The following is a 13,722-nucleotide window of genomic DNA, read 5'->3' as shown; positions in this document are numbered from 1 at the left end:
AATGCTATAAATAGTATTAAAGCACAAATGCCAAATTTACAAGAATGTTGACAGCTGGGTGGGAAGGGTGGGCGAGGGGGACAGGATTGATGATGCGTGGGCAAAAGGTGCTTCAACTTAATTGCTTAATTGCTTTATCACTTTTAAAAACACAAATTTGAAGTAGATGTGATAAAATGTTAACAATTGAAAGTTATATGGAGTCCATATTGACAGTCACCATACAAGCAGAGAACAGACGACCTGTCAATTCTCCTGTTGCCTATAATCACAATATAAATTGTGTGACTATTGAATCAATGGTGTGAGGGTAATAAGACCTGAAATTGCCTGCAATCTTGCCTTCCCCATCCTAATGATGAATTTCTACCTAATCATGAACAACAGTGGTGCCATTCATTTCTTTTTAGTTAATGACACACACACACACACACACACACACACACATACACACACAACTGGGCTGACCATGAAAATCCCATCTGTTTTGGGGACACAGTTAATGTGAATGAAAGAAAAGGCTCATCATAATAACTATTAAACCTGAAATGAAGGTAGAGGAAGAGGCTTGGTCATATAGGCTTTCAAGTCTGAGTGCCTGGGAACAAAGAGTCAGGCAAGTCACAAGTTCAAAGAAGTTTGATGAAATGTACATCGTGTAGTCAACACTCCTCTATGGTGTATTAAAACGTTAAGAGAGTAGAGTCTAAGAGTTCTCATCACAAGGAAAAAATTTGTTTTTCTTTTTTTTTCAGTATCTATATGAGATGATGGATGCCAACTAAACTTATTGTAATCACTTTACAATATATGTAAGTCAAATCATTATGCTGTACACATTACATTTATACAGTGTGGTATGTCAATTATATCTCAATGAACTGCCTCCCCCCCCCCCCCCCAAAAAGAAAAGTTCTGATGGAATCTTTTCACTCATCATTCACCCACATAACCAGGAAATATATTCTTCCAAACATCAGGCTGAAGGCTCTTCTTGGCATTTACCTTTCATACCATCATTTACACTGCATTTCAGAAATCCAAACATTTAAGCCCACTGTGCCCCAGACGCAGATTTTCTTACTCTTTAGATGTGGGTAATGGTGGGCAGGAGTCAGCAGCCCCAGAGGCAGCATCACAGCTCCTCTAGGCCTTTCTCAGGACTTGCACGGAATCTGTAATCAGACTCCTATATGGCCTCCTGGGACCACACAGGGAGTTATCTGTAATCATAGCACATGGATATGCATAATCAGTCAACGTCATCCCCTCAGCTGTGATCAAAATTAATTTAAAGAGATTTAACTTTAAAGGGGGACATTGATGTGTCGTTCATAAATCAATAAGCTAAATATTAGTCCTCATAAGTGTTATAAAATCAGCTAATAATCCTTTCTGCAGTGAGCACAATTCTTAATCATTAATGCCATTACGTACAGCTTCTCTTAAAAGGCCTCAGCCAATGCATCTCCACACGGAACAACTACTTTCTGATAAGGAGATATCAGAATTCAGAAAGTGCTGTGGGGCTTTGACTTGCTGGTAGGCTATCGTTCCCTAAAAATTATAGGGGAAATTATATGTTCAGTGGCTCTTAAACTTTGGCATAAATCGGAATCACAACTTGCTAGACCCCAACCCCAGAGTTTCTGATGGCGTAGATGTAGGGTAAGGTGAAAACTTGCATTTCTTTACAAGGTTGCAGGTGATGCAGATGGTGCTGGTCCAGAGACCACACTTTGAGCACCATTGCTCTGGCGAAGGAGTCTGCAAACTTTTGGCCAAGGACCAAATAATAAATATTTAGGCTCAGCAGCTTGTATCATATCTGCTGCAGCCATTCAGCTCTGCCACTGTAGCATGAAAGCAGCCAGAGATGATAGGTGATGAATGCACGTGGCTGTTTCAGTTAAACTTTATTACACAAAGGTGGTGGGCTGGACTTGGTTGGTGCACACCATTGGCCCACCCCTGCTCCAGAGGATGGCATACTCTCACCACCAGCCTTGCCCTAGCTCCCGGGGCAGGAGCAACACCTGAAGGGATTAGGTGTCTGCAAGGCAATCCCTCCCACCACAAGTTTCTTCCTGAAAGATCTTGTCTGTCCATGAACAGGAAACCAGAAACTTTATCTTTTAAAATGTGTCCCAAGGAATTCTATGTAGTATTTCTGTAGAAACAACACACATATTAACATCCCAAAGTTTCAGAAAGTGGGGAGTTAGCCAGCATTTCAGTTTCTTTTAGAGGACAATATTGGAAGCCTACCTCTGTCACTTGCCACAGTTTTGGCCTCCAATAGACCAGAAGCTAAGCACTCAGAAAGCTGAGGCTTCATCTTCAACTTCTAGAAAAGTGCCTGGTATAGAGTCAAACCTCAAAAATCTTTGTTCAGTGAAATAATATCTATAGGGTGTCCCAAATTCACGCAAGAAGTAATTTTAATAGAAAACACAGGTTTATAATAAAAAATTGTAAATTTTTATTGATTCATAAAGTATATAGTATAGGGTTATGTATGAAATAGGACATCAGGTAAATGGCCTCCATGGCTTTGCTGGCACATACACAAAGCCATGGTCGTCATTGTCCCTCCTCCTGGGCCATAATTGGTACTTGGTAATGCTTATCAAATTGAAGGGATTGAAATCAAAGGGCAACAGATATTAGAATCTGATTCAATAAACCAAGTAAAATTAGGCTTTTTTTTTTTTTGATGTTGTTGTTAATGCTCACGCAAAATTCAAATCTTGTGTGAATTTTGGGACACCCTATATAATAGCTATAAAATTATTATTGGTGGAAGTGAAATTCTTGGGGTACCTTGGCAAAAAGAATTTCCTGAGGCCCCCACAGGAGGATGGAGTTCTGTGGAAGGATATTTCCTGCTTCTGAATCAGATCTTCAATGGAGATTCAGGGAGTGAAAATAGCTGTGGCTGAGAGCATTAGGGATCTCCAGAGAAGCAGAGCCAATTATAGATAGATAGATCCATTGCTGTTGATGTAAAATTAAGGGAGTTCCCTTCTAAGGTCCCATCTCCATTCATCCCACCCTGGAAAAGTTCAATCATGTCTTCAGCAGGGCCAGAATTAAGGCAGCTGCCCAGAACCGCTGCTCCATATTAAAGTACACTACAGTCCAGCATCTGGATAGCTTAGCTGTGTTCCCAGCTGCAGTCCCTTGTGTGTGGTGTCTGCATGGCCATTGACCATGCAGCTGCTTAAGGCCACATGGCAAGTGAGTGCAGGTCACAGAGCAAGAAAGAGTAGGGGAAAATGAGAAGGCAAGAAGAAAGGAACTCTTTTCCCGGGGACTTTACCCTTCCAAGAGTTTGCAGGTTTGCAGTGGCTCCACCCTCCTAGCTAATTATCTTTTTCCCAGGCTCAACTGACAGGCAAGCACCTCCCTGCGTCACCCAGACTTCACTGCACATGCACCCATCTCCCCCTTTGTTCAATCCCTTTCCCCAGTGATCTGCAGGGAATGGACCGGTGGTCACCAGAGGAGCATGACACTGCAGCTTCCTGGTGAAGCTGCCCAGATGATCATCTTTATAATGTCTGGCCTCCTCTTTACTCTCTTCCTATTATTAATATTAATAAACTAGCTAATTATGATGACAACAAAATCAATAAACCCCTTCCTAGTCTTGAGATTTCTAGATTTACCCTCAGAGCCCCGCAGCCAACTGTGGCTTCCTCTTCCTGCCACTACAACCCTGGGTGGTAGGAGCAAGACAGAGGCCCCAGGAGGGAGGCTCAGAGCCAACATCAGTCCGGCAGCACCACCTCACATGAGTAGATGGTAAGGCCAGGGTTTCTTTCCCTCTCTCCGCTACAGGAGCAACACCAGCTTGCTACCTGGAACCTTGAGGACCACTCAGTTCTCCAGCAAGCTCCAGTGAAAGGCGGGGAAGCAGGGAACGAACAGCAGGGAGCCTGGGTAAAAGCAGAGCAGTTTGTGGAGAAGGCCTGCAGGGAGCATTGGCTCTGATGGTGCAGAGCAGACTATATATCAGAAAAGCCAGCAAGGTAGGATCAGAAAGGAGGGTGGCCAGGGGGAGAAGGGGAGGGGAGAGCAAGACTTTCCACTGTGTGATGAATCCAGTAGAGGCATTGCTGTTGATTTATGTACAGTTTGCAAGTGCGCAAAGAAAAACTAGACCCACGAGGTCTGAGAAGCTTCTGACAAGCCAGAGAATTTACATAAGATATATAATCTATGGTGGCGAGTTAAATTAATACAAGGCCTGTCAGGTCATTTTGCAGCTTAAGTCATTAATAGGCAGCACGATTTATGAACTAAGACTATCCCCTACAAGGGGTAGGCTTCGTACTTGATGCAATTCTCTTAACTGTATGCTACAACTTGGTGTTACACAGGGAATGGGGTTAAAGGATTACATTCTTAATGAGAAAACAATAGCCAACAGGAGTATCCTCATCTCTTGAAATCAGATTCTGGAAAACGCTGACGAAATGAATTAGTAATGTTTCATGATAAATAACAGAGATAGTCAAATTTAATGTTACTTGATATCTTCTCACACTGATTATTATTTAATTAACAGGGCTCCTCCTTTAGCTCACTGGGATGTAAAGGTTCTATCCACTTCAGTTTATTTATGAGCACCCAGAAAGGTCAGCTAGCGCATAGCACCTGAATTAAAGAATGAGGCCCAAGGATATTTCCTGCTTCTGAATCAGATCTTCAATGGAGATTCAGGGAGTGAAAATAGCTGTGGCTGAGAGCATTAGGGATCTCCAGAGAAGCAGAGCCAATTATAGATAGATAGGTAGATAGATGGATGGGAGAGAGATTGCGAGAGAGATTGAGAGAGAGAGAGAGAGAGAGAGAGAGATCTATAGATCTACAGAAAGATAGAGAGGTTTATTTTTTAAGAAATTGGCTCATGCATTTGGATTGGTAAGTTCAAAACCCTCAGGAAAAGCCTGCAGGCTGGAACCCAGGAAAGAGTTACAGTTAAGAGTTTGAAGGAATCCTGCTGTCAGAATTCCCTCTTTTTCTGGGAGTTCAGTTCTTTCCTCTTGAGGCCTTCAGTGTGTTGGATGAGGCCCATCATGGAGGGTAACCCACTTTACTTGAAGTCCACTAACTTAAATGTCCATCTCACCAAAAGATACCTTCACAGAAACATGTAGAATAACATTTGACCAAATATCGGGGCACGGTGGCCTAGCCAAGTCAACACATAAAATAAACCATCACGGGAGTCCTCCTCTGACAACGAGCTAGAGAGAGAAGGTCAGGTATTGGTGTTTCCCTCCTCTCAGAGGCTGCAGGAGCCCCACCTTAATTTTGTGGGTTCCTCCATTATTTTGAAAATATTCCAGTAAATACTCAGGGTTCTTTTCTCTTTCTGAAAAGAAAGGAGAGAAGAGAGGAGGAGAGGGGAGGGGTCGGGAGGGGAGGAGAGAACATCCTTAAGAGATAGAGAGCAGTAAATAAGCCAGACCCACCCTGCCCTGGCCCAGCATGTTACTCTCAATTATTTGTGGGAGCAATGTCACATCAAGTTTTACCTTTTCCCGCGGCCCCTGCAAGGACCTGCTTAAGCATAATTTCTCTTTACCCAGATGCTCCATGGCTCTTTGTTAAGAGGATGAATAGTCACGTCGCAAGTCTCCTGCGAGTGCTGGCGCTTGTATATTTTCCTTCATCTTTTCCACGGCCGAAGGCAGTTTATTAGTTTATGTTGGTGAAAAAGCTCTGAATGGTGCCGTGGAGGGCTCTTCCAAACCTGAGGGATGGGCCTGGGATTTCTTCTCATCTGGATTAACAGGAATCGTGTTTCTCAAGCTTGAACCTTTTTCTAAAACTTGAGCAAGAACAGAACGGGCTTTTCTGCAAACACGATGAAAACTAAGCTGCTGACCAAAGTCATTATTTACGACCTTCTTTAGCCTGCAACGTCACACAGATACTTCAGCCTGAATGGAATCAATCAATCCATTATGTGAAATCATGAAATCACTTGCCTGAGAAGAAAGATGGTTTACAAAGAAACCCAGATCATTTCAGCAGGGAAAATAAGCTTTACATTTGTTAACAAACATGTTTGCCATCTATAACCCCAGATCAGTGAGAGTAAAACTGAGTTGGGAAGTGCCCAAAGGTATCCTCCAAAAGTCACACTCAGGTATATGCTTGTAATAGAGACCCATCAATTATTAGGCAACTAGGAGGTAGCCCATGTTCACACTGGTTTCTAATAAAATGATAAACACAACAATAAATTAACTCAAATGTATAAAATAGCCATACTTGAAATTCTTTCTAGCAGCAAAGTTATTAAGATTAACATCCTCGATGAGAAGTCATCTTGATGGCATGTCTGTACCCTTAATATCTTGTGATGAAAATGACACTTCACTTCTATGGCCTTCCTCCCCAAAAAGCAGAACCCCTGTTTAACAGTGAGAGAAACATCAGACAAACATAAATTGAGAGATAATCTAAAAAATGAGAAAGTTAAAAAGAATCTTTACCCTTTTTTGGAGGGGGAGCCTGGAGGCTGCATACAAAGAAAGTTGTAAGTGGTAGACTCTAATGCATGTAGGGTCATTGAGGAGCATTGGGCATTGTTATTTAACTCTTCCAAGATGTATTGATTTTGTATTTTTTTTAAATATATTCATAAAAAGTGTTTACTTCAAAGTGATCAAGATCCACATGGCCTATTGATGAAGGCACAACATGCAGCTTTAGAGGGGGGGGCGGGGGAGAGGGTGGGGGGGAGTGACCAACAGCCTACTGTTTAAGATATTTAACCATGCTTTGCTTAAAAATATGTGAATTGTGTGGGGGTTTTTTTTTTCTATTTCTGTGAAAAACGCCAGTAGAATTTTGATAGGAATTGCATTGAATCTATAGATGGCTTTGGGTAGCGTGGACACTTTAACAACATTAATTCTTCTGATCCATAAACATGAGGTATCATTCCATGTGTTTGTGTCTTCTTCAATTTATTTCCTTAAAAGTCTTACAGTTTTCATTGTACAGATCTGTTACCTCCTGTCAACCAAAAAGGAGTCCTGCTCAACCTTCAAGGCTCAAGTCCATACTCCCCCTCCCATGAAACCTGATCACTTCCACCATTCCTAAAGAGCCTTTTGGAAAAAAATTTAAGGGGAAAAGGGTAAAATAATATCCTAGTACCACTGAGTTCTGGATAGATTCATTTTTGGAAAAAGCCAACAAAAATATGTTATTTTTCCATTTCAGATTTCAGACTCCCTAGGGATGATTTTATCTTGCTGAAAGCCTCTTTGTTCTCAATGTTTTTGTCATGTTTATGTGTTAAACTTATAACAATTCATATACTCTTGCAAGAAATTTTATACAAAGAGATAAATGCTAAGACATAATATTGAATAACTACTTGAATCCCATGTATGATTGGTATTATTGCCTCCACTATGGAACTATAATCAGAGAGTGAAAGTAGCCTGCACCAGGTCCAATAATGACTCAGCGAAAGAGCCAGAAATCAAGCGATCCCCATCCCCATTTCTCTGCTAAAGCATATTTTTCATAAATAACTTACATAGCATTTGCAATTCTGCAGGAAATCAGTAGTCATGGTTTCAATACCCTCATCTTTTCTGCAGTTTCTAACTTCCAAATAAAGAGGAATATTTTGCCACAATTAAGACTGGTTATATTTTTCTTCAAATACCCTTAGCTAAAAGATAACTGATCTATGTGACTAAACTTGACCTTCATGTCCATTATGAGGTATGGAATTACTTTTAAAAAATGCTTTAAAAAATGCTTTTCATCAGCATCAGCCCAAGGATTGAAGGGTATCAGGTTCAATTCCAGTCAAGGGCACGTACCAGTTGCAGTTTAATCCCTGGCCCTGGTTGGGGCCCATGTGAGAGGCAACCAATCAATGTGTCTCTCACATTAATGTTTCTATCTGTCTCTCCCTCTCCTTTCCACTCTCTCTAAAATCAATGGGTAAATATCCTCAGATGAGGATTAATAACAAGAAATGCCTCAAGGTGCTTCTTAATTACCCTGTGACTGACTGACAAGGTGAAGCCCAGTGACACCAGAAGGATTGCTTGTGTGTGTGTGTGTGTGTGCACACACACACACACACACATGCAAGACCTGTCTTACCATGTTTTACTTTGGGACATGCATATCCTGTTCAAGTGTTGTATGTGTATGTGTGGCTGTTAAATAAGTTATATTTACTATGACATTATTAAAACTTCCATAAAATAATAAGAAATATCCTGACTTTTACAAAGCAAAGTTGAGAATGACTGCTGCCCTCCCTTTCTGAGCAATATCAACAATGGGAGAGAATTTTGTGTGGTTAATAGGAATGTAAAAATTCCCATCGGACAACAGCACAAGAGAACAGAACATATGGGTCAGCCCGGAATAAGAAAGCAATGTTCATCAAACTGGTTGATAGGTGGGTGGGGTTATTTTAATAAGCCATGGACCAATGTGTGTATTTCATGAATGTTGATGAAAACTCCCTTTGCAGTAAGAACAGTACATTTTATAGTATATTATGGTTTACAAAGCACTTCCAAATGTGCAACCAAGGCGATGGAGAGAGCTGGTTCTCTCTGGTCTCCCCACACGGGCTACCAGACCCTGTGCTTACAGGCTCCATTCCTCCATGGGGGAGGGGGTTGTCAGGGGAGAAGCCCTCATGTCAGGATCTTGTGGGGAGTGAATGGGATGTTGCAGATGAGCTTGTATTCGACACTTAGTCAGTCTTGAATTCTAACACCATCCCTGAAGGAAGAGAAGGAAACTGAGGCTCAGAAAGTTTCAGTGATGTAGCCAAGGTTATGAAAAGAGAATCTGCATTTTCTGTTTATTCTTTGAGTACTTTTTCCAGTGCTTACAGCATTCACATTAAGTAGTAGCTTAGATCCAGCACCATTTGGGGTTAGAAAACAGTCTACATAGAGAAGGGGAAGCGGCTCCCAAAATTCTACTCAGAAGGCAGCCAACAATGGGGAACATGTGGTTGGGCCTTGAAATCCGTCTTCTGGTCCCAGAAGTTGTGTCCCACCTAAGTCCAACAAGCTTTTGTTTTTCTTGGTAAAATGAGTTAATCTGCCTCACTTTCAGTTATAGTGAGCTTCACATAGGATTATTCACTCAGCAATTCTGAAAATATCTATTGAGTGTGCAAATCCACATAGTAAGTTTCCATTGGGTGGTGACTGACATTTATCCTCAGCATCTAGGACTGGTGGTGCTGGACACACCCACGTGCACACACACGCACACTCATGCATACACACACAAACATGCTCACAATGATCAGTGGTCTCCTGTATTAATGCTATCTCCATACTCTGCACTATATTTTTCATTCTCTGTCCTTACTTGCAGCTCCTCCATTAGGTAACAGTGGTAAGAAATTAAATGTACCTGTGCTCCACAATTATGGGGGAGAATATCTACTGAATGTTTCTTCTGTGCCCACTCTGTGTTTGGTTGCTGGGAATACAGTGGAAAAGATGGCCAGGGAGACTGGAAATATGGTTGTTGTTTTTTCAAGCTATGTTCCTTAAACAACAGTATTTTCTTCAATAGGAATGTTCATTAGACAGTTGCTCCACACTGTAATGAGAAGTGTGGGATTTATTCTAGATGGAAAGGTATTTGTGGGTTGGTGGGTGAATCGGGAGTTCTGCTTTGAACTTGTAAAACTAGACATGGCTCTTACACCAGTGTCCCCATCACTGTAGCCCCAGACCAGGTCTCAGGCAAAGATATGGATTCTCTCATGCCTTAGTGCAGCCCAGTGGTGTCTGGGGCTATTGGGGCCTTTCCTTAGCTTGGCTCCTTCCTCAGAAAGATCCTTCTTTTATCCCAGGGTTCCCTAGAAATACCATATGCCATTAAGTAGAAGATGCCATCAAGCATAACCTGCAACTTTATGTACCACAGGGGGGAAATACTGCCAAATAAACAAAAACAATGTTTTCTAACATGGAATTTTTATTTTATACTTCTTAGTAATAGTTTGACTTATTAAGACATGATGTTTTAACCATACAGCACTATTGCACATACATTAAAAATATTCGTAAGATCAGTTGATTAGGTGTTCTTAAAGCTTCTTTTCATTCCAAATCCAGGGCGGTATCTGTAACTCTGCTCCTTCAAGAGTGTTGGCCATGCTGTCTCTCTTAGGAGTGTTCCACTACCGACTTCAGGATTTTCTTCCGAACTACTGATACCTGTCTGCAAGTTTTGATGTGAGTGCATGACAGGGATGACTATTATCATTACTGCCACCTGGCCAACAGCTATCCTGCCTCTCACATTTAGATATTAATTATATCTAAATATTAATTATATCTAAATGTGAGAGGGAAAGTCCAAGATCAACGTATGGTATGCTCATTTCTCTGTGCACTGTGATGCAGAGTTAGCAACGCTGTGTTAGACATACAAGGTAAAGAGGCCAAGGAGGAGGGGTGGGGTGTGAGTCTGGAGCTTAGGGGAGGGGCAGGAATTGAGAAATGGGTTTGCAGATTTGGCATCCAAGAGGGTTTGGATGATAGTCATGCCCCCGGGTCTGCATGTGCCCACTGAGACAGTCTCGAGATAGAGAAGAGAGCTGGTGTTGAGCCTTGGGATACTCAAAGGTTTAGAAATCGCGAACAGGAGCCAGCCAACCCTACTGAGATTTAGCAGCCAAGGTAGCTGCAACACTGGGTGCTGGGTAGCTATGTGGCATCCCAGAAACTAAGGAGAAGGGGGACCGTCAGCCAGGTCAAACGCTGCTGAGATCAGGTGGGATGAGAGCGGAAGGGTGACCATTGGATTGGGCAGCTTGGAGGTCATGAGCAACCTTGACAACAGAAGTGTCCATGGTTGGGGCCAGCCTCTTTGTAGCAACCTGGATGACAGCCAGATGGATTGGACTAGGGGGGGGGGGGGGGGGGGGCGTGTGTGACACGAGTGAGGTGCCGAACCTCATTGGGCAGCTGTACTGTCAAAGGTCCAACCAAGAGAGATAGCGTGTTCCCTTTTCTAAAGACATCAGGCATGTTTGAACTCTGTCCAGCAAGACGAGACTGGTTCAGGGAAAGGATAACTGTCATCGCCAAGTGCTTGAGAAGGCGAGAGGTATGCGAACCAGGTCACAAGAGCAGCAGGTCCGCTTTGGACAGAATCCCCACCCCTGGCAACGGAAAGAGGGCAGAGGGAGTGGGCACAGACTCAGCCCTCCGAGAACTCGGTCCAGGCGTCCAGGCTTCAGAGCGCTGCCCTTCTGCGTTTTAACAAATCCCTGCTACCCTCGGGCCTGGGGGTCATTTCCCACCTATTAGTCACTCCAAGCGGGAGCTGGGCGAGGGCATCTGGCAGGCGGTCCCCTGACCACACACCCCAGACCCCGGGGCGGCCCCTGTGGCGGCTCCGCTTCCACCGCTGTCACCATCTACCCAGCGGGGTTGGTGGAGCAGCCATCCTCAAGCTGGGCCTTTCTCAACCTCCGGTGACCGCCCTCGCCAGCCTCGGCGCCCACCTCCCCCAACCGCACACGCCACGCCACGCCACGCCACGCCCGCCCGCGATCCCCTCCTCCTCCGCCTGCGGCCAAAGGTTCCGACGTGGCGCTGCCGACTGCGCATGCTCAGTACACAGGGCACGCGGAGGCCAGCGGGGCGGGGCGGGGCGGGGCGGGCCGGGCGCGGTGACGTCAACGCGCAGCCGCGCGCGGGCCTGGCAGCGCCACGTCGGCGCGCAGCGGCCGCGCCCCCCGACGGCCGCGGTCCGCCCCCTCCCGCGCGCGGCCCCGCCACCTCACGCGCGCTGCCACCTGGCTCCGGTTCGTGCGCACATCCTCCCGACCCACGAAGCCGCCGCCACCTCCGCTGCCGTCCCAGCCGCGCCGGTCGCACCATGTCTTCGCCTCCCGAGGAGAAGCAAGAGACGAAAGCTGGACACCCGCCCGCTGGTAATGACTCGTTTTCCACTTTCCCTCCCGTCGTGGGTCCCGAGAGCCGGTCCGAACCCGCGGGCGCGGGGCGCCGGGCGGGCGGGCCCGGGCGCCAGGCGCGGGGACTGGTTCACCAGCCTGGGACCTGCTCACTCGTGGCGTCTTCAGTTAAACTGAACCCCGCGTTTGGCAAAACCCATTTCTTGCAAGTTGGGGAAGCATCGCAAGCCTGTGGCAGTTGCATGCAAATGGGAAGGACTTGGATAAGCCTAATTGCACAACTTCCAAAAAATAATAATAATGGGCGGTGAACGCAGCATGTCCAGATGTTTCGGAAAACCGGGTAGCCGACCCAAAAGTTAATGTTTTTAATGACAAGGTGGTGATGGTCGGTTGACGGAAATCATTTTTACCATCAATCACTCAGTATGACTTTGCCCACCAGTTGCTTTCACATCCAGCCTTTTCTCAAAAGTGGGGTTTGGGGGAGTGTTTTGGAGTGTTTTCTTGTTTGTTTGTGTTTTCAAATTCTAAACTCTGGGCCAAGGAAGTTAAACCCAGGAAGGACTTGCATAGAAAATGTGAATCCGAGCCGCCCTTATGTTCACGCCGCCTCGCCCCTTTCCTCGCCCCTTTCGGTCCCAGGACAGACAGTTCCTGTTCGCTCCGCGCTGGGTGCCAGCTGCTCGGCTGCTCCGTTTCCGGGTCTGCTCCCCTTTGGAATGACAGCCGATGCCGGTGCAAGGACCCTGGGGGAGAATGGAAGGTGCCCGGGTCCCAGAGGCCAGGCCCCCTCCACGTGTGGGATTAGGGTCCAGATTGCACACCTTTGTGTTATAAACTCCGTCTCCTGATGCCAGAAGCCTCGGGGGGCCTGGCTGCTTTGTGGGGCACATTAATGCCACCTTCTTCTTGTAGTAAAGACTCCCTGATCTCCGTATGTCCGCCGTCCCCCAGGGTAGGGCCCTCGTTCTCTGCGTGAACACGTGACTAGGGCCGCTCTTCCAATAAATACTCCGAGCTGATATTTGCACTGCTGAAAGCAGCTCTCATCAACCACCAAAAACTGCCTGGAGTAGGGAAGGAAAACGGCTAACCGATGCCTGCGACTTAACGGGCATGGGGTTTTAGAAAGTAGTCCCGCTGTAGTGGGAAATGGGCTTTGGGGCCTTTGTGTTCCATTCGTTTTAAAAAAATAAAAATAAAAAGTACCTCAAAGAGATTTCCTTTAGTGTCTGCCTCAGTGGGTCCGTGCCCATCTGCTGGCTGCTGATGACCTGGCAGCACTGCAGACCTGAACGCCTTTCTTTTACACTCCCCTGTCCCAGGGTAAGGAGTGGCAGTAAAGCGGGTAAGTTGGGATGAGACCAAATCAAGGTAGTAGTAACTAAGTTGCACATAGAGGCATTTCCACGTGGAGATTTTTAAGATCACAGATGTAAACTGTGCATATTAACTCCCTGGAGAAATTCCATGAAAGACTTTGGTTTTCTTCGAATTCTAAACAGCTAGGCCTTGTGAATTACAAATTAAATAGCTCATTTATGCTAAAGGGGAGAGGAGCCAACTTATTTGTGCTGGTGTAGCCATGAACTTGGGTTCTAAGTTTTGAGACCCATCACTTCTCTAGGGCACAGTTTTCCTAATCTATGAAATGGGAGGTGTCATCGTAGAGCAGAGCTACCATTGCAACTGTAACTCTCACTGGAGCTCCCCCCTTCCATTCATCAGAATCCAAGTTCAAGGGCAGTTAATCCCACAGA

At 45.1% G+C, this 13,722-nt stretch overlaps 1 protein-coding gene across 1 annotated transcript in view; it reads left to right on the top strand.

Annotated features, from left to right (window-relative positions):
* Positions 1-11,796: 11,796 nt before the first annotated feature.
* The window catches only part of DAP (death associated protein), a 48,897-nt gene continuing 46,971 nt past the window's right edge, over positions 11,797-13,722 (top strand). The window contains exon 1 of the mRNA XM_070411898.1: positions 11,797-11,977. Within this exon, the coding sequence (XP_070267999.1) occupies positions 11,923-11,977 (55 nt within the window). The 5' untranslated portion in view covers positions 11,797-11,922. The remainder of the gene's footprint in view (positions 11,978-13,722) is intronic.

Source organism: Myotis yumanensis, unplaced genomic scaffold (assembly GCF_028538775.1).
Source record: "Myotis yumanensis isolate MYYU_CA2020_CCGP unplaced genomic scaffold, mMyoYum1.0.hap1 SCAF_4, whole genome shotgun sequence".
Classification (NCBI taxonomy): domain Eukaryota; kingdom Metazoa; phylum Chordata; class Mammalia; order Chiroptera; family Vespertilionidae; genus Myotis; species Myotis yumanensis.
Note: the sequence above shows the minus strand (reverse complement) of the source record. Positions and strands in the feature narration are given on the sequence as shown.